The 21,197-nt window shown below is 38.0% G+C and overlaps 1 protein-coding gene across 2 annotated transcripts in view; it reads left to right on the top strand.

The window, feature by feature from the left end:
• Positions 1-21,197, top strand: part of LOC126108504 (zinc finger protein 436-like) — a 177,454-nt gene that overhangs the window by 49,786 nt on the left and 106,471 nt on the right. For both annotated transcript variants that reach the window (XM_049913769.1, XM_049913770.1), the window contains exons 4-5: positions 7,410-7,502; positions 16,257-16,298. In XM_049913769.1, coding sequence (XP_049769726.1) covers positions 7,410-7,502; positions 16,257-16,298 — 135 coding nt within the window. The remainder of the gene's footprint in view (positions 1-7,409; positions 7,503-16,256; positions 16,299-21,197) is intronic.

Here is a 21,197-nt window from a genome sequence, read left to right on the forward strand (position 1 = left end):
GAAAGGAAAATATGAGAAAAGTAGAAAATTATCTGAGTCACAGAAAGGGTTCCTTTTGTGCAAAGCAAGGGCTACAAACTGTTATTCTTCTCAACTTGTTGCTGATTTACAGTTGTCAGTAACTGCCAGACGTGTACGTGAAATTCTGTCAAGTTCCAAACATCTTGCATTCAAGGAACGACTGCAGAAACCTGCTCTAACACTCAAACATAAATAAGCTAGACTGGAGTTGTTCACTGAAGAACATATGTGGACTTCAGAGTGGGATACAGAGATTTTCAGTGATGAGAAGAAATTTAATTTAGATTTCCAGGTGGACTTCAGTGTTATTGGCGTGATGTGAAAGCTGTGCAGCAAGTAAGATTGAACATAAATTTTGGTGGCAGAAGTGTTGCAGTTTGGGCAGTCTTCAGGACTAAACATAAATTACCCATTGCTTGGCTAAACACAAGAATGGACTCTTGAGACTTACACTACACTGAGATGCTAGAACCAGAATTGATTAGAATGTATCAGAACCTAGGCAATGAACGTCAACAAGTTAATGCATCTATGCATGTTTCTGCTACATGCAAAGAGTGGTTTGAAGATACAGATATGGCTGTTTTGCTCTGGTATGCGCACAGCCAGGATATGAACCCCATGGAAAACCTTCGGGGAATACTTGCAGAGTGTTTTTGCCACAGTTGACGGCAGTTTGAGGTTGTATGTGAGCTGAAAAGTGCAATAAATTTCACTGCAAGAACTACAAATTGCAACAAAATCAACGCTGAAGAGAATTTTGAACAAAGGAACCCACAATCCAATACCACAACAGGACAGTGAGTGCCTTTATACCATCTTCCATCCAGGAAATGCAAATGCCGTATTTTGCTACGTTAAGAAAGAAGCTATGTAATTCCATCATAATAGTGCGTGTATTATATATATTTACTACATTCATAATAAATTTAATACACTATGCTAAAGACATTGCAATATTACTTTCATTGCAACTGTTCCTTTATACTGATTTCCAATACTATAAAAGAACTGAATGGAGAAAGAATAAAAGGGGAAACTGTCTGATAGAATTTTGTATACAGTAGAATTTAATCATTGCTAACACTTGGTTTAGGAATCCTAAAAGGATTCTTTACATGAAAGGGACCTGGAGACATGAGAATGTATCCGATAGCATAATGCTGCAAGAGAGAGAGAGAGAGAGAGAGAGAGAGAGAGAGAGAGAGAGAGAGAGAGAGAGAGAGAGAGGGGTTGATTTCGAACCCAGATTTTAAACTGCAGAATGTTTCCAAGAGCAGTAGTGTATTCTGATTATAATTTACTTTTATGAACTACTTATTAAAACTGAAGAAATTTAGGAAATTTGGTACATGCAACTTGGATAAACTGAAAAAAATCAAAGGTTGTTGTAATGGGGAATTAGGCAGCTATTGACTAAAACAAGGGAAAGGAATACTGTAGAAAACAAATATGTTGTTGTTGTTGTTGTTGTTGTTGTTGTTGTGTGGTCTTCAGTCCTGAGACAGGTTTGATGCAGCTCTCCATGCTACTCTATCCTGTGCAAGCTTCTTCATCTCCCAGTATCTACTGCAACTTACATCCTTCTGAATCTGCTTAGTGTATTCATCTCTTGGTCTCCCTCTACGATTTTTACCCTCCACGCTGCCCTCCAATGCTAAATTTGTGATACCTTGATGCCTCAGAACATGTCCTACCAACCGGTCCCTTCTTCTCGTCACGTTGTGCCACAAACTCCTCTTCTCCCCAATTCTATTCATTACCTCCTCATTAGTTATGTGATCTACCCATCTAATCTTCAGCATTCTTCTGTAGCACCACATTTCGAAAGCTTCTATTCTCTTCGTGACCAAACTATTTATTGTCCGTGTTTCACTTCCATACATGGCTACAATCCATACAAATACTTTCAGAAACGACTTCCTGACACTTAAATCTATACTTGATGTTAACAAATTTCTCTTCTTCAGAAACGCTTTCCGTGCCATTGCCAGCCTACATTTTATATCTTCTCTACTTCGACCATCATCAGTTACTTTGCTCCCCAAATAGTAAAACTCCTTTACTACTTTAAGTGTCTCATTTCCTAATCTAATTCCCTCAGCATCACCCAACTTAATTCGACTACATTCCATTATCCTCGTTTTGCTTTTGTTGATGTTCATCTTATATCCTTCTTTCAAGACACTGTCCATTCCATTCAACTGCTCTTCCAAGTCCTTTGCTGTCTCTGACAGAATTACAATGTCATCAGTGAACCTCAAAGTTTTTATTTCTTCTCCATGGATTTTAATTCCTACTCCGATTTTTCCCCTTACTGCTTGTTCAATATACAGATTGAATAACATCGGGGAGAGGCCACAACCATGCCTCACTCCCTTCTCAGTCAATGCTTCCCTTTCATGGCCCCCACCTTCAGAATTTGGAAGAGAGTATTCCAGTCAACATTGTCAAAAGCTTTCTCTAAGTCTACAAATGCTAGAAACGTAGGTTTGCCTTACCTTAATCTTTATTCTAAGATAAGTCATAAGGTCAGTATTGCCTCATGTGTTCCAGTATTTCTACAGAATCCAAACTGATCTTCTCCGAGGTTGGCTTCTACCAGTTTTTACATTCGTCTGTAAAGAATTCGTGTTAGTATTTTGCAGCTGTGACTTATTAAACTGATGGTTCGGTAATTTTCAGATTTGTCAGCACCTGCTTACTTTGGGATTGGAATTATTATATTCTTCTTGAAGTCTGAGGGTACTTCGCCAGTCTCATACATCTTGCTCACCAGATGGTAGAGTTTTGTCAGGACTGGCTCTCCCAAGGCCGTCAGTAGTTCTAATGGAATGTTGTCTACTCCTGGGCCCTTGTTTCGGCTCAGGGCTTTCATTGCTCTGTCAAACTCTTCACACAGTATCGTATCTCCCATTTCATCTTCATCTACGTTCTCTTCCATTTCTATAATATTGTCCTCAAGTACATCGCCCTTGTATAGACCCTCTATATACTCCTTCCACCTTTGTGCTTTCCCTTCTTTGGTTAGGACTGGGTCTACATCTGAGCTCTTGATATTTATACAAGTGGTTCTCTTTTCTTCAAAGGTCTCTTTAATTTTCCTATAGGCAGTATTTATCTTACCCCTAGTGAGATAAGCCTCTACATCCTTACATTTGTCCTGTAGCCATCCCTGCTTAACCATTTTGCACTTCCTGTCGATCTCATTTTTGAGACGTTTGTATTCCTTTTTGCTTGCTTCATTTACTGTGTTTTTATGTTTCTTCCTTTCATTAATTAAATTCAATATTTCTTCTGTTACCCAAGGATTTCTACTAGCCCTCGTCTTTTTACCTACTTGATCCTCTGCTGCCTTCGCTGCTTCATCCCTCAGAGCTACCCATTCTTCTTCTACTGTACTTCTTTCCCCCACTGCTGTCAATTGTTCCCTTATGTTCTCCCTGAAACTCTGCACAACCTCTGGTTTAGTCAGTTTATCCAGGTCCCATCTCCTTAAATTCCCATCTTTTTGCAGTTTCTTCAGTTTTTATCTGCAGGTCATAACCAATAGATTGTGGTCAGAGTCCACATCTGCCCCTGGAAATGTCTTACAATTTAAAACCTGGTTCCTAAATCTCTGTCTTACCATTATATAATCTATCTGATACCGTTTAGTATCTCTGGAATTCTTCCATGTATACAACCTTCTTTTATGATTCTTGAACCAAGTGTTAGCTACAATTAAGTTATGCTCTGTGCAAAATTCTAACAGACGGCTTCCTCTTTCCATTCTTACCCCCAATCCATATTCACCTACTATGTTTCCTTCTCTCCCTTTTCCTACACTCGAATTCCAGTCACCCATGACTATTAAATTTTCATCTCGCTTCACTATCTGAAAGATTTCTTTTATTTTGTCATACATTTCTTCAATTTCTTCATCATCTGCAGAGCTAGTTGGCATATAAACTTGTACTACTGTAGTAGGCGTGGGCTTCGTGTCTATCTTGGCCACAATAATGCGTTCACTATGCTGCTTGTAGTAGCTTACCCCCACTCCTCTTTTCCTAGTCATTATTAAACCTACTCCTGCATTATCCCTATTTGATTTTGTATGTATAACCCTGTATTCACCTGACCAAAAGTCTTGTTCCTCCTGCCACCGAACTTCACTAATTCCCACTATATCTAAGTTTAACCTATCCATTTCCCTTTTTAAATTTTCTAACCTACCTGCCCAATTAAGAGATCTGACATTCCACGCTCCGATCCGTAGAACGCCAGTTTTCTTTCTCCTAATAACAACATCCTCTTGAGTAGTCCCCGCCCGGAGATCCGAATGGGAGACCATTTTACCTCCGGAATATTTTACCCAAGAGGACGCCATCATCATTTAACCATACAGTAAAGCTGCATGCCCTCGGGAAAAATTATGGCTATAGTTTCCCCTTGCTGTCAGCCGTTCGCAGTACCAGCACAGCAAGGCCGTCAGTCAATCATCCAGACTGATGCCCCTGCAACTGCAGAAAAGGCTTCTGCCCCTCTTCAGGAACCACACGTTTGTCTGGCCTCTCAACAGATACCCCTCCGTTGTGGATGCACCTACGGTACGGCCATCTGTATCGCTGAGGCATGCAAGCCTCCCCACCAGTGGCAAGGTCCGTGGTTCATGAGTGAAGAAAACAAATATGGTGCACTGAAATTCAGTAATGACAATGTATTTCTGTCAAAAATGGCAAAATACTTGGGAGATCAGCTCAACATAATATTGTGTATCTTGGAAATGGGTTATGCAGTGAACATCACCAAATGTAAAACAGTGTCGCTGGAATGTAGTGCAATTAAATTCAAAGATTCCAATGTAATTATATTAGAAAATCAGACAATAAAGTAGTAGTAGTAGTAGTAGTAGTAGTAGTAGTAGTAGTATGTTTTACTATTTGGGCAGCAAAATAACTGATTGCTGATGTATAGAGGATATGAGAGCAGCAATAGCAAGAAAAGCTTTTCATAAAGAGTGTATGTAAATCTCTAATAGAATTTCAAGTGTTATGAAATACCTTCTGAAAGTAATTTTTGTGCTGCAGCCTTGTACAGAAATGAAATGTGTATGTTAAACAGCACAGAAAAGAGGGGAAGACAAGCTTTTGAAATGTTGCAGATAAGGCAGGTAGATCAGGTACCCATTGAAGAGGTACAGAAATGAATTCGAAAGGAAAGAAATTTATGGCATAGCTTATCTAAAAGAAAAAGTATGTTGACCGGACACATCTTGTGCCATCAAAGAATAGTCAGTTTGGTAATGAATGGAGGTTTGAGAGTTAAAAATTGTAAATACACACTAATGCATGATTACAGGAAGCACTGTCAATTATGGGGGTTTTAATAGTTACGAAAGGATAGAGACTTGCACAGTATAGAGTAGGGTGGAGAGCTGCCTCAAACCAGTCTTTGGACTGATGATGATAACCATGACCATAACACATATAGAAGTCTAGAATTGTGCAGCATCAATTATTTGTTTTATGTAACCCAGTCTCCCTCTCTTCCTGTAGCTCCTTCTAGTACTGTGGAAATTATTACCTGATGTATTAACATGCCCTATCATTGTGTCCCTTTCTCTTGTCAGTATTTTCCAAATGTTTCTTTCTTTGTCAATTCTGGTGACAGAAACAAAGAAAAGATCCCTTGGCTCAAGAACTGCTAACAAATGTTGTTCAAGTGCTGTTTTATATGAGAGTGGTAAGCACATTGCCCAAAGATGTTCAAATTCTGATAGATTGGAGGCACAATAATATAACTGATATCAAATTGTTCAAAGTTTGTAGAGATAGTTTCAAGAGATAATCCAGCGGTGCAATTTTTGAACTTGGTTTGAATATGTTATAACGACCAAGCAAGAGACCAACGAGACAAATAGGAAGTTGTGATATTGACAAGTAAAGAAATTTTCAAGAAAATACAACACCCAAGAAGTGTTAAGTGATGTAGTTCTGGAACCAGAGTGAAAGCAGTGGAAATTATATGCATTGTCGTTAGAGTGAGAGAAAAGGGGAGAGTTTAAGGCAAATAGCATCTTCAGTTACAATGTACAATAGGTGTTACAGTATTTCCTTTATAAAGGGACACTGTTGCTGTGTTACTTCAGAAACTTCTTTTTTGATTATGTTGGCAAAATTGAAGCCATTCACTGACTCAACATCTCATTGTGAGCCCTTTGACTGTGATAGTAGTTGAAGCAGCACTTTAGTGCAGCATGGCTCTGGTGTGGTAGCAGTGTAGCTGTTTATTTCAAAACACTTGTTTCTCATTTAACTTAGTTAGAAAACTCGGCCCATTCGATTTCAGCACAACTGCTGAACTGTCTCCATTCTTCATTACCTACTCTAAAGTCAACAGGTACCATCTCAGTGTACAATAAATGATTTTTCTGTCAGTTAAATGTCATTGCATTTTATAAAATTTAATTTTACTGACAGATAATGTTTCAGTATATATTCCATTGTTTCTGTCAGTTCTATGTTTGCATACTTTGCTATGAAACTGTAGTATGGTGATAGATCACAGTAAATACTGTAAATAACTTAACCTAGTTCTCGAAGTGCCAGTCCATAAGCAGAAACATTAAAGGAATCTGAAAATTGATGAAATGAGTGTTATTCGGCATAGAAAGAGGCATCACAATGCAAAATACATGGTACCACACTGCATTTTACATATAGCAGTGAGTACATTCAGGATACAATATAGTCAGGTCAGTAAGTTACTTTTGGCGTACCCAAAGGGAGTATTAAAAAGTCCTTAATGTTCATTATATATGTAAATGATAGAGCAGAGGACACTGAAAACCCTGTGAGGCTGTTTAAGGAAGCTACTGTTCCACATTGCTGCAACACCATTGATCTGTAGCAACATTCTTCAGGCATTAGCTACTTTATCACATATAAGTGAACAGTAATAAGTGTAACTCAGCCATAAAAGAAACTGTTTCTAGAACACTTGTTTTGCCAATTTATGAATATAGAATTGTTACTGGGAAGGATAGTACAGGAGATACAGAAGATTTAATGAACAGTGATGCAGTTCATCATGGGTGAATTCAGTATGCCAAAGAGACATGTATTCCTTATCCTGTACACTATTATACAGTTGAGTATGCTGCTTATGAGACAGAACTGTATGATTGTCTACAAAGATTATTGAGCAAGGTAGCATAGATATGAAACCATATTGATGTAACTTAGAATAGCTGCTCAGAAAATTAGTTTCATTAAATTTCCTTGTGTGTGAGAGATGAGAATCATTGCAAACTGGATGATATTCATAATAAAATATTGAGAGGCATGTAATGTATGCAGAAATATGTATGCAATCGTAACTGAGATTTTCTTTTCCTTTTCTTTCAGTTTCCTGAACATCCGTTGGTAACGCTGGAGTCCACTAATTGTCCCAAGGAGGAAACACAAAAAAAATTGGGACCAGAAGAAACTGAGAACATTGTAAGCATTAATGTCTGTGAGGTATTGCATGTGGAACAAAAAATTCTTTGGCTAATTGCAGAATGTAAAGGATGTGTTACAAAGAAATAAGTCATCTGGAACTAAGTGCTGTTTGTAATTTCCCACCATCCTTGTACAGCTCTTCCTGATTCAGGTTTTTTTCTGCCTCTTGGTGGCAATTGTGAGGAAATTCTCATTAGTGCTTGGAACAATATGTATAATCATACCTACAGCAACTCTTCTTGAAACCAAACATTTTGTATAATGCATGTGTTGGATGTTTTAAATCTAAATTAGAGGAGCAGTTAGAGAGAGAGAGAGAGAGAGAGAGAGAGAGAGAGAGAGGGGGGGGGGGGGGGGAGGGAGAGAGTTGCAGAAGAATAATTTGACTAGTTTCACTTTAAATGTAGTTTGGCTCTTTAATCTTTCCATGGCATCAGGCTACTTTGTTTGAACAGGTCATTTACATTTGTGTTTTTTGTGCCATGGAAGTTATCAGAGGTAATAAATATTACTACATGATAGGTCACCCCCTATGTAGGTTGATACATGATTCCAACATATATGCAGTGTTGCTAAATTCCATAGTACATTCACAGAAAGACTTTTGAATTTGGCTTTAGCATGCAGTTCTCCACAGAGATCCATTTGTAATATTACAGATTGTCATGGCAGAGCTAAGCAAGAAGAATAATCTTGGTATATTTTGTGAGCTTGCTAAGGCATTTTGTGGAGTACAAAACAATACACTATGTGATCAAAAGTATCTGGACACCTGGCTGAAAATGACTTCAAAGTTCATGGCACCCTCCATGGTTATATAGGAATTCAGTATGGTGTTGGCCCACCCATAGCTTTGATGACAGCTTCCATTCTCGCAGGCATGTTTCTGTCAGGTTTCTTGGGGAATGGCATTCTTCATGGTGTGCTGCACTAAGGATAGGTATTACTGTCAGTTGGTGAGGCCTGGTACAAAGTCGGTGTTCCAAATCATCCCAAAGTGTTCTATAGGATTCAGGTCAGGACTCTGTGCAGGCCAGCCCATTACAGGTATGTTATTGTCATGTAACCACCCCACCAAAGGCCATGCTTTATGAACAGGTGCTCGATCATGTAGAAATATGCAATCGCCATCCCCGCATTGCTCTTCAACAGTGGGAATCAAGAAAGTGCTTAAAACACCAATGTAGGCATGTTCTGCTGTTGTGCCACACAAAACAACAAGCATCAAGGGATGCAAGCCCGCTCCATGAAAAAAAAAGAAAAACAAACAAACGCACGCACGCACGAACGGTCGCGCGCGCGCGTGCGCACACACACACACACACACACACACACACACACACACACACACACACACACACACACACACACACCCTGTAACACCACTGCCTCTGAAGTTTACTGTTGGCACTACACATGCTAGCAGATAATGATCACCTGGCATTCGCCATATCCACACCCCGGTATCGGATCGCCACGTTGTGTACCATGATTCCTCACTCCACACAACGTTTCTCCACATTTCAGTCATCCAATGTTAGCGCTCCTTTCACCAAGTGAGGCATTGTTTGGCATTTACTGGTGTGATGTGTGGCTTATGAGAAGCCTTGCGAACATGATGTCCAAAGTTTCTCGCCTCCCGCCAAACTGTCATAGTACTTCCAGTGGATCCTGATGCAGTTTGAAATTCCTGTGTGATGGTCTGGATGCATGTCACCTATTACACATTATGACTCTCTTTATCTGTCTGTGGTCTCTGTCAGCCAACTGACAAGGTTGGCCTGTACGCTTTTGTGCTGTACGTGTCCCTTCAAGTTTCCACTTCACTATTACATTGGAAACCGTGGACAGGTGTATAGGAGTGTGGAAATCTCGCGTACAGACGTATGACACAAGTTAAATCCAATCACCTGACAACGTTCAGAGTGCCCCAGTCTGCTCTCTCATGATATCTAATCATGACTGAGGCACTGATATGGAGTACCTTTGCAGTAGATGGCAGCACAATGCACCTAATATGAAAATTGTATGTGTTTGGTGGTGTCCGGATACTTTTGATCACATAGTGTACTTCATAAAGTAAATGATGCGGAGTTTGTCATTTATCTTGTGTGATGGAAAGCAGATGGTCACATCAACTGCTTCCCTGCTGTGAACTAGTTAATTCATTATGCTCCGTCACTCCCAAGATGCTGAAGATATGTTTAAATTTGGTCCGGAGTTTTACTGAAGCACTGTTGACATATTTACATGTCCCATTCCATTGTCCTCTCACAGCTGTGGACGAGTTGCTTCCCTATCTTGGTCAAGACCAAATTTTTGATTATTTATGATGCAATACATGTGCCTTACAATACATGTGCCTCTTTCTATGCTAACATTTGCAAGAAACTTCATTACGATATCTTGAACTTTTTATGAAATTTGATGACTGTTATGACAACATGACTCACAATGCGCAGGGAGGGGAATGGGTGTATCATCAGACCATCTGTCTGATATAAAAATCAATAACTCTAGAACAAAATCAGATATTATTCTACTCTCAATTTTATTTAAATTGTGATATTTTAACTACATTTCATAAGCTGTGACGCATGAGCTAAAATCAACCATACACAAAGTTTGTGCAATTTGTTTTTTTTCTCTCCAAACTTTTTAGAGTTCCGCACAATGATTTACTTAAATTGTTGTAGCACAGTAACTGTGATGTATAATGAAAACAAATTCTGTCAGTTATCGAATTAAGATATCAGATTGTTAGGTATGCACAGAACTGAATAACTGAATAAAAGAATTACTGTACGAAACAGCATTATCACAACAAATGAGTGCAGGGAGCATGGATGCCAAAGAAGTGTTTAGATTAGATTAGATGAGATTAATACTTGTTCCATAGATCATGAATACGACACTTCGTAATGATGTGGAACATGTCAGGTTAATAAAAGATGTCTGTACAAGATATTACATTACACAAAATATTGCATGACACTAATGTTTAAGTTGTTTTTTTTCTTTTTTTTCCCTCCCTTAATTTATATCTAAAAATTCAGCCAATGGCGAAACATGTTCACACAGTGATATTTGCTGAAAGGAAATTATAAACAACTTTGTGAGTGCAACACAGTTCAGATATGGAAGCATATAAAAATTTTCCCACAAATTTGTTGCCCATTGGATTATGTAAGGTAATTAGTTTGCCTGTATGTTGCTTAACTGGTTCAAATGGAAGTTTAGCCCAGTGATGATCTTCCAGCACTTTGTACAAGTGAAAATATAAATTACCTGAAAAGTATGTAACCTGTATCAGTTCCAATGTACTGATAATCAATATCACAAAGAGAATTGCACCTTAGCTCTGGTTTTTGAATGTCACTTAGAAAGGAAAAAAATGAGACATTTATTGCCCATGTATGTGTAACTGTTATGATGTATGACGAGAGAGAAATAAGATAATAGAAATATCACTCAATGCCCAGGTCATACTAGTTCAATATCTCGATTCAGTTAATTTTGTAATTTGTCCTTACATTTTTTCTAAAGTGATTCTTACGTAAATCCTGAAAATTTTGTAATGAAAATATATTTTGAATGTAAGACCTGCAAGCACTTGAGGGAAAAGTTCAATGGTTGAGGGAATCAAAATCAAATAGGATATCCTTGTTGGCCTATGAATTTGATAGCTCTTCAGAACAAGCAGTTTGATGGAATGCACCATGGTGATGAGAAGGTTGTTCAGAAAGTTTCAAAATGTTCACTTCAATATCTTAACAACTGAGAGAATACAAAATTATAGACAAGAATTTTCCCCAGGATATTGCAGTCATGGAGAAAAGATATACTGGGAGGTGAGCTGTTACGTTGGCAGACTACTACTTGACTGTTGACATGGATGCTCAAGAAGCAACTTATAAGCTGTAAGGCAAATGGAAATGCAAAGCCGATTTATAATTTGATTAAAAATCTTCAAAAGTCAGTTAAGAATTTTGACAATAACAAAAAAGTATTTGTTGTACTGAATATGTATTCTAGCAGTACTTACCATTATTTTCTCATTCGTAATAGATTTATGGATTTCTGATAATTACTATAAGAAATTTTAAAGAACATTGAAATTTCTTCTTTTCTTTTTGGTTTTATTTACTAATTTTGTGAGTTGGTGTTTTTGGAATTTTATTACTGCAAATGTCTCATATTACTCAAATAGTTCTTCCATCTCAAGGATACACAATAATGAAAAAATAATCCTGTATTAAACTTTCAGAGCTACATTGTGAGCCAAATAAGTATGTATATTAATGGTATAAAACTGGTTATGTATTTCTGAAGTTGGTGCTTAGTATTTATTTTAATGACTGTTTTTCATCATATTATATCTAAATAAGTGTAGCAATCCTAAATATAAATATTTTCAAATTTGTTATAACACTTCATTGCATAGTTTATCAGATGTGAATGTAGTTATTACATTTTTATTATTTTTGTTTGAAGTAGTGTTCATTTAATCTCAAACATCATATTAGTTGCTCAGGTCCCACTGAGTTATGCTAAGTGGTGGACAACTGTGAAAGCTCCGTGAGTACTGGTCTTACTTTCTGTAACATGTCCTTACAATTACCTGAATCCCTCAAATTCTTTTATGCATGTTGCCAGTAGCATGTTTTGACCTTGGCGTAGTACTGACTACAAATAACGAAGTAGTTTTTAGTGTAGTCCCCCTGATGAGAAAATCATATTACTAGATAATACCAGAAACTGCTGCTGCTCCAATAGTCAGACCAAAATGAATCATTTTTCACCAGCTGTACCATGTTTTCAACCAGTCTGGGCTGTGTGAAACAAAAAGAAAATTTCCTAAGTTAATGTATCCAGTGTTATCAGGCCATAGAACCTAGTTCTTTTCAGAAAGGCCTGATTACTTTGTAGATTTTGTAGACAACGCAACAAACTTAAAACTATCATCCAGCCGCATTCCGAGATCACCTATGATTTGAAAAACTGGTGGAAGATGTAGGATGAAGGAAAAAAAAAGCAATCAACAGTAGTACTGTCCCATTAGTTATATGGAACACACATTCACTCAGGATACAAGTGTAGAAAGTCAGACATGATATCGGAAAGAGCTCCCTGTTTCTGTTTGCATAAAGTCTTATTTCAAGTTGCCAAATTCATCTGTATTGAAAGTACATATTGCCTTTGAAACAAGTGCCAATGTTAGAGGTTGTTGTTTTGGTAACTGACGCATACCTCTCCTTACCTTTCTCCTCACTGCCATCTTTCAAGCAACTACTGCAACTGTGAATGTGGATCATATGATAACAGCCCTTTTTTGATAAGTGCACCTCTACAATGTCATACTCCAACTTCATCACAAAGCTCCCACTTCCAAGGTATCTGAATAAGCAAGTAGTGATAAAAAACTGGTAACAATATATAAGCTGGTTTATCTGCAATGCATTTCTCACTGTTAGTTGAGATAAATATGGCGAATGTCTGAGGTCAAACTGTATTGTGACTGGAAAAGAGATTTATTTAATGCAGAGGATTAGCTTTAAAAAAAGACTTATTAAAAATACTTTGCCATGTCACGAAAAACATGAAATCTGTACACTATATATAAAAAATGAAAATTTCAAGAACAATGAAACAGAATTTTGGAATGAAATGAATAAACTCAATGAGACAAATAATGGTCAATGCCCTAATGACCATAGCAGTGAGACGAATGAAACTGATTTGAATTCATTGTCCATTAAGTTCAGTGCATTCTTCTTAACACTTGCTGATAACACAGGGATAGGAAACAGACCATCAAAAGTAGAAGCATTATACTTACTTGACAGACATTGTATGCTCCTCTAGCTGACATGTTTTGCGTTACCACACATGAAAGATATAACAAAAATCAGTATCTCACATAAAATAATAACTCTTCTGATTATGGCTGTATTACAACCAAAGTAATAAACTTTTGAAATGACTTTGTAGCACTCCCCTCACCCCCAGATCTTCTGCACACCATATTACTTATGAAATAATGACATATTCTGAAGTAACAGTCAATGGCAAAAGTGCAGTAAAGCAAGTGACCTCTAGTTGCAAGCCCCTCTACCTGCATAAAAATTTGTCAGATTGTAGTAAAACATAGACCAACATTTGTGATGATCTTCTAATGAGAGCTCTGTTTGGCTTCCATAGAGGCTTGTGTACAAGGAAAGTCATATATGAACTTACAACTCAGAACTGGAAGAATTCGACAAAAAATTACCCCACATGCATTTTTTGTGATGTTTCCAAAGCCTTTGAATTTTGTTGTTGGTGTCATTCTGAAGGCTGATTTGGTGCAGCTCACCATATCATCAAGAAATGTAACAGCTATAGTTTGTCCTTGCTTTCATTCATTCCGTGTCATGTTGACTAATTTTACAATGCCAAATAAATCAACCATGTGTATTGTAGCCCCTGCAACAACTGAAATAGCTGCTGCCCCTCGTCAGCAACTATGTTACTCTTTCTCGCCTTTTCAAAAAAACATCATGTTCAAATCTCACCTCTAGAGGTACTATGCAGTGATAAGTGTAACATATGTTAAGGAAATAACAACTAGGATGGAAACTTCAAAATTTTTAGATCTCTGTGTAGAGAAGAGTTCGAACTAAACAAAAGAAAAGAAAACATTTTGGAACTCATAAAATGACTTAGTTCATTCATATTTGCACTTCAAATCATTTCAGTTCTTGGGGAGAAACAAATCAGTAAATTCACATGTCTTGCATTTCTTAATTCAATAATGCCTTGTGGAAAAATCTTCTGGGGTAACTCAGCTTTAAGAAAGAAAGTCTTCATTGCACAAGAATATTATGTGGTGCTAACCCATGTTGTTCACAGTATATCTACTCCCTTGTGAAATTTCTTGTGAATAATCCACTACAGTCCAAAAGGAACAATGATGTAAGTACCTACAGTTCCAGAAGAAAAAATGACATAATTTCACAATAAGGGGGAGGTTATCCTTAACACACAGAAGAGTGCACAATGATGCCACCAGAATCTTTGATCATCTATCCAGTGACAAAAACTGTCAGTCAGACAGCTAATTTCAATAAAAACTGAAAAATTTTCTTCTTGACAATTTCTTTAGTTTTATGGAAAAATTTATATTTATCTGTTGTGTAAAGAACGGTGGCTAGGACTTACTAATATACATACACGTACACAATTTTTTTTTGAAAGAAAAAGACCATTGTAAATGATCAGTATGTATCCATATTCACATGTGAATGTGGAATAACTCATGCCACAGTATTATTGATATTAATGGTACAAAGGATCCATGGAACATTGAACAGACTGACTAGCCTCCACAGGCAACCTTCCCGTGTGGTTGCATGTACGGTGCTGCTACCTGTATTGTTGAGCCATGGAAGCCACCCCACTGCATCAGTGTCTATGCTCTGTGTGAGGATATAAATTATCTAGATCTTTAAATTATACCAGGGAAACAAAAATGGAATGATGGTAAAGGCATTCCCTCTAGATTTATGAAGTGATGTTATCAAAACAGGCAGCAGAGTTTCATATTAATAAATAACACTACAGAAATGACATCATGTAGAATTTTATGCCCTAAGGTTTTAGTGTTTGGTCCACTTCTGGTATGATAGCAGTAAACAGATGAAGGGCCGAAACATGTATCACATTGCCAGGAGGATAATAGGATGCCCTGATAACTGGTTCCCAACAGACAGCTTAACCTAAAGTAAGACGACTCACATTGTGCAGTTGCAAAAAAGTGAGAATAACTTAAAAAGTTCCAGAAGTAAATATCAGTGGGCACTCATTACATGAAATCTTAGAAGAGCCTCTTCAAGGAGCAATGGTATGAAGTACTTAGTTGCTAATAAATGAACCCCATAATGGAATATGTGGGTAACAATTAATTAGAGTGAATTGTGGTATCACAACCACACTACTTGAAGAAAGAGCAGTGTCGATATAAACTATCTATACCTGTGCAAATTTCAGAATAGAGTTAAATATATGGAGTCTGTAATAGGATTCCAGTGGGCCTTAGGCAGAAAATTGAACATACCCATCTATTACAAAACCTTTTTAGGAAGTCCTTTAATCTATACAAATATTTGGACTGAGGGATGCAGTTACTACGTGGTTTTGTCTTTGCCGGTATGTAGGTACCGAACAATGTTAGAGAAATATTTAGTTGGAGCAACAAATAAAAACACAGTTTAGTAGCGTAAGAGGAGAGCCAGTGCATTTTATTTCAAAGTAGTCACTGTCCCATTTTTAAAGTAATCCAAAGAAATATTCATAATTGTTAGTGCGAAAGGCTCGGCACTAGTCTCAATTATTTATCATTAGTATACTTTACAGAAGATGTCTGCAGTGGCTTCTTTGGGGCTATTAATCTATTTTTTGAGGTGTAGGTGTTCTTCATCCCCAAAAGTTTTTATTTCTTTCAGCTAATGTACAGATGAATGATATTAAATAAAATGTGAAACTTCTACAATGAGGAAAATATGTAATCTTGGGAATCATGTTTTAACTTGGCATGTGACAGTACCTCAATCTTTTCTGCCTGTAATAGGACACATTCTGCTGATACAAAATGTAAGAATTTTCTTGTGTACAGAATCAGTGCATGTAATGCCTTTACAGTGATAGTAATGAAGCTAATGAACTTCATGTCATCAAAAGTGGTTTTATTTTTCTCTGTTTCTTTTGTCACAGTTATGCAGTCCTGAATTTGATCCTCAGGCAATGAAGGAGGAGGTGAGTTACTATCATACATTAATGTCTAATACTTCTTTCTTTTCCTCATAACTCTCTCTCTCTCTCTCTCTCTCTCTCTCTCTCTGGTTTAGTTTTTACCTATGTGCATGATTATTGCTTTGAATTTTGGAGGGCAAGGAGTAGTACTCTTAAACGGAATTACATTTAACTGCATGTGAAGTTTTTTTATGCAACATAGTGAAGACGGGATGGAATTCAAAATTGCTGCAGCATATACATTGTAGGAAATGAGATATTGAATATCAGAAATATCACAGATAAATTTCTGTAGTCTGGTTAAAATAAACTGTTAGTTGATTTTGGTCACTCACTACTACAGCTTTGGTACATTGCCTGCTAGCTAATGCTCGGTTATAGGTGACACACAAACTTGGCCAGTAAAGTCTGTTAAGTGCTGTTATTTGCGTGTAACATGGGGCAATGTTGGAAGCAGCTGCTGTGAGGTATGACAGGAATGTGAGATGCTCTGTCAACAACTGATTTTACGTGATCCATTACTGAACTGGGGCAAATAATCTGTTTTCTGGCACTGAATTTGCACTCTTGTCCTAACCTAACAACAATATTGGATGTGCAATATAACTGAGACAACAGCAATCAACCTGTAGCAGAACTTTTCATCACACTTGCTTTGTTCACAGTGATTAAAGCTAACCTCTGTGAGCAAATTCACCACAGAAAAAATTGTTTCAGAACTAAAAGCAAACTACTTTCTCATTTTCACCTGAACCTATACTCACACTGGTTACATGAGCTGACATGTTACCAACAAATGAACAGTACTGGATAGTACTCAGTTGCAGGTGATAGGTATCACAGAAAGCTACAAAATGAAAAAGAATCATGGAAAGGAAAAAGTCAAGGCAAATAAAGAAGTCAGTACAATGATGAAAGTAACACAGCAAAGGATTATAAAGAAGAAATTAGATTTCAACCAGCTAATTGAATAAAAGTAAAAAAGTTGTTTTCATAAAGATTCAAATATAAACAGTTTTAAAGCACTTGGCAAGATTCACACCCATAACCATCTATTTATGAGGCATGAAACATGAACACTATACAACATCACTGCTTATCAGTACAATGTTATATTTATGACTCTGAAGACAAATAGCAGTGATTTGTTGCCTTCAAGTACTTTGGCTTAATGTAATGTTGTACAAGCCTTATCTAATTTCAGCCGACATCTGTGGTGGTGATAACTGTGTATGTGGTTCTGAATTGCATCTTGTGCAAAAGGATCCAGTAGTGCTTGGTTAGTATGAAATGTGCATATTTTGTTACTCTCTCTCTCTCTCTCTCTCTCTCTCTCTCTCTCTCTCTCTCTCTCTCTCTCTCTCTCCGTGTGTGTGTGTGTGTGTGTGTGTGTGTGTGTGTGTGTGCGTGTGTGTGTGTGTGTGTGTGTGTGTGTGTGTGTGTGATAAAATGTAAAATAAAAGGGGCACACCCCAGATACAGGATTGAACCACATCAAGAAAGTAAGTTTCACAAGGAGTTGGAATTCAACTGGCTGTTTGTTGTGGCAATTTGGCAGTAATGAACAGTTGAGATGTGACACTGAACACTCTGGTAGGAGGCAACCAGCTTCAGAGTGTGAAGTATCAACCAACAAGTAATTTTAGTCATACAATAGTCTTATTGTTAGTATGGGAATGCTATTCTGCAAAGTGCAGTAACCATGAGTTTAGTGACAGCTTACACATCTATTTCTTCAGAATTATATTTGAGATCCATTAATCCTTAGTTTTTAGAACAATTGAATCCTTATTCAGCACACACGTTTAAGGAAGGAAGATTAGGATTTGACATCCCATTGACAAAAAGGCCATTAGAGGCAGATCACAAGCTTAGATTGTTTAAGGAATGGGAAGGAAATCATCTGTGTCCTTTCGAATGAACCATCCCAACATCAGCCTGGATCAATTCAGGAAAATCACGAAAGATCTTGTCCAGGATGATCAGATGCATATTTGAACCATAGTCTTCATGAAAGTGAATTCAGTGTTCCAATCACTGCACTGCCTTGCTCAGTACTACACATTTTCTCCCCTGACAGTAGCCTTCTACTGTCAATCTGATAACTCCTGAAGGACTTCGAGAAGGAAGAATATCTGAACTGCTGTACTCAACTAAGTATACTGGTGTGTGGTGAAGATGATAAATATTGGACCATAAATCCAAAGGTTTAAGGTAATAGCATCAGTGGCTCTGGCAAAGTGTGAGGAATGATGAGTTCCAGCTTTGTTTTGAATCCCCAATAAACACTGATTCCCAGATAACTGGTTGGGTAAGATATTTAAAATGTCAAAGGATGGCAAGGGCCACTTCCAGTAGGAATTTTAAAGGACTGGTGTTTAAAGTTACTTTGTGGTTAAGTTTAACATGGGGCTGCAAATTATAGCATGACCTTAGATGTTTCACATCTGCTGGGGAACTACCAGATGTGAGTTAGTTCCATGTTCCATTGATTGTTCACATGATTTCCATTAAAATAATACACAATATATGTCTGTAGTGTTAAAAACTGTAGGGCTCACTTAATACGCAGTACTGAGAGTGAGAGTATGCAGTACTGAGAGGGGGTGGAAGTAGAATATTGATAGTAGCAAGATGTTTAGAACAGGTTCTATTGTTTACTAAAATGACAGGGTAAATGTGGTGAAATATATTTGTAGCAGTAGGTAACAATCTTAAATCAATGGTATGCAAACAGGTATGAGTGTGATTAACATTCAGAACTGGGATAAAAGTTGTAATTGAATTCTTCTGTCACCCATCAGTCGGCCACAAAAATAACTTACAACTTGTAACAAAACCCCTGTTTACTAGAACAAACGTATCCGAGTCATGCCAAAAAACAGGTAAGGAGCTGTTAATTGTCCCTCTGAGATTCTTGGTATATGGACATTGGGAAGATATTCAACAAACTGTGCGGTAGATACAAAACATAAGATAATTGTTGTTAATCTTGAAAGTCAATGGTTTAGTGAATTGTGGTTGATGAAATCTCAAGCTTTTTGCAGATAATGAAGGTTTCTATAAAAGGGTCTATCTGGTAAAAATTCACTAATAACTGGTCAAATCTTGCCAAAATATAAACCAGATGCAAAGACTGACAACTAGCTCTTCTTAACATAAATTACGCAAAGTGGTGCAATTTATGAAAAGTAAAACTGTGGTATGCTTTGACCACAGGCTCAGTCATACCACACAAATATCTTGGAAATAGGAAATGGAGCAACTACATAGGCTTAATTGTAGGTGAAACAATTTTTGTTTTACGATACATGATAAGCTAGTGACAAACTGCAGTTTGTAGAAAAAACAAATATGCATGCAAATCACTTGGAAAAACCTCTACTTCTTGATATCAAGTGAGGTAATGCATTGGTTAATGCACTGGATGTAGGTTGTCAGTGATTTTCCTAAATTGCTCAAGTCAAATGTCGATATTATAAGGAAAGCTGCTACTCACCATATAGCGGATATGGTGAGTCACAGATTGAGACAACAAAGACTTCTACACTTAAGGCTTTCAGCAAATGGCCTTCGTCTCGCAGACAACACACACACACACACACAAATGCAGTTTCATCCAGCTGGTGTGTGTGGTGGGGTGGGGTGGGGGGAGGGGGTGATGATGATGTTTGGTTTGTGGGGCGCTCAACTGCGTGGTTATCAGCGCCCATACAATTACCCAATCTTTGCTCAGTCCAATTTCGCCACTTTCCTGGATGATGATGAAATGATGAGGACAACACAAACACCCAGTCATCTCGAGGCAGGTGAAAATCCCTGACCCCGCCGGGAATCGAACCCGGGACCCCGTGCTCGGGAAGCGAGAATGCTACCGCGAGACCACGAGCGGTGGACAAGGGGGGGGGGGGGGGAGGGGGTGTGTGTGCACAGGTGCGCCCACATAATTTGGTCTATTGTTGACCGAAAGCTGTTGGTGTGGAAGTCTTCTTGTCATGCCCATCTGTGATGCAGCACCTCCGCTGTATGGTGAGTAGCAACTTTCCTTCTCATAATATTGTTACATTCCAACCTGGATATTCCTAAGTCAAATGTCAGCATGATTGCTTTGAAACAGATTAGCCAATTTCCGTCCTTGTTCTTAATTAATTTGAGATGGTATTCCATCTCTAATAACATTGTTATCCAAAGGAAATCAAGCTCCGATCTGCCTTCCTGAATTGCTTCCTTTCTTCCTTCCTTCATACTTGAATACTCCTTGAGTGTGTTGGACCCACATCTGGTCAGACTACATAGAGACACTGATCATGTACAGAGAAGGTTAGTGACAATTGTCAAAGGCTTGTACAACTGACAAAAAGTGTAACATAAATTTTGGTAGATCCTAGCTGGTGGACACACAAAGAAAAAATGCCATACAAATTGTGACCATCTAGAAAGAAAAGGTTCACCCATTAATTGAAAAGCTGGAGAATACTTGGGATGGCTGGCTGCTGTGGCCGAACTGTTCTAGGCATTTCAGTCTGGAACTGCGCTGCTACTGCGGTCGAAGCTTCGAATGCTGCCTCGGGCATGACTGTGTGTGATTTCCTTAAGTTGGTTAGGTTTAAGACAGGCTGTTCCAACCAAGCTCCAGGGAGCCGGAGCGCTCTGGAGCACTCACTGCGGCAGCTTGGAGCCTGCGTGGAGGGGGAAAGTGAACTCACTGCCCCCTGGCCACATGCAGCTGCAACAGAGGCAATAATCTGTGTTCAATGACAGCTATGACTAGCTGCGGGAGCCCTGTACCCCTATTGGAGGATACCTTTCTATTCATTGAGAGGGATGGTCGTCCGCAGTGTCTTGTATGTCATAAAGTATTTTATTCTGCGAAGAGGTACAATATACAATGACATTATACAT

The sequence above is a fragment of the Schistocerca cancellata genome, chromosome 11 (genome assembly GCF_023864275.1).
Source record: "Schistocerca cancellata isolate TAMUIC-IGC-003103 chromosome 11, iqSchCanc2.1, whole genome shotgun sequence".
Classification (NCBI taxonomy): Eukaryota; Metazoa; Arthropoda; class Insecta; order Orthoptera; family Acrididae; genus Schistocerca; species Schistocerca cancellata.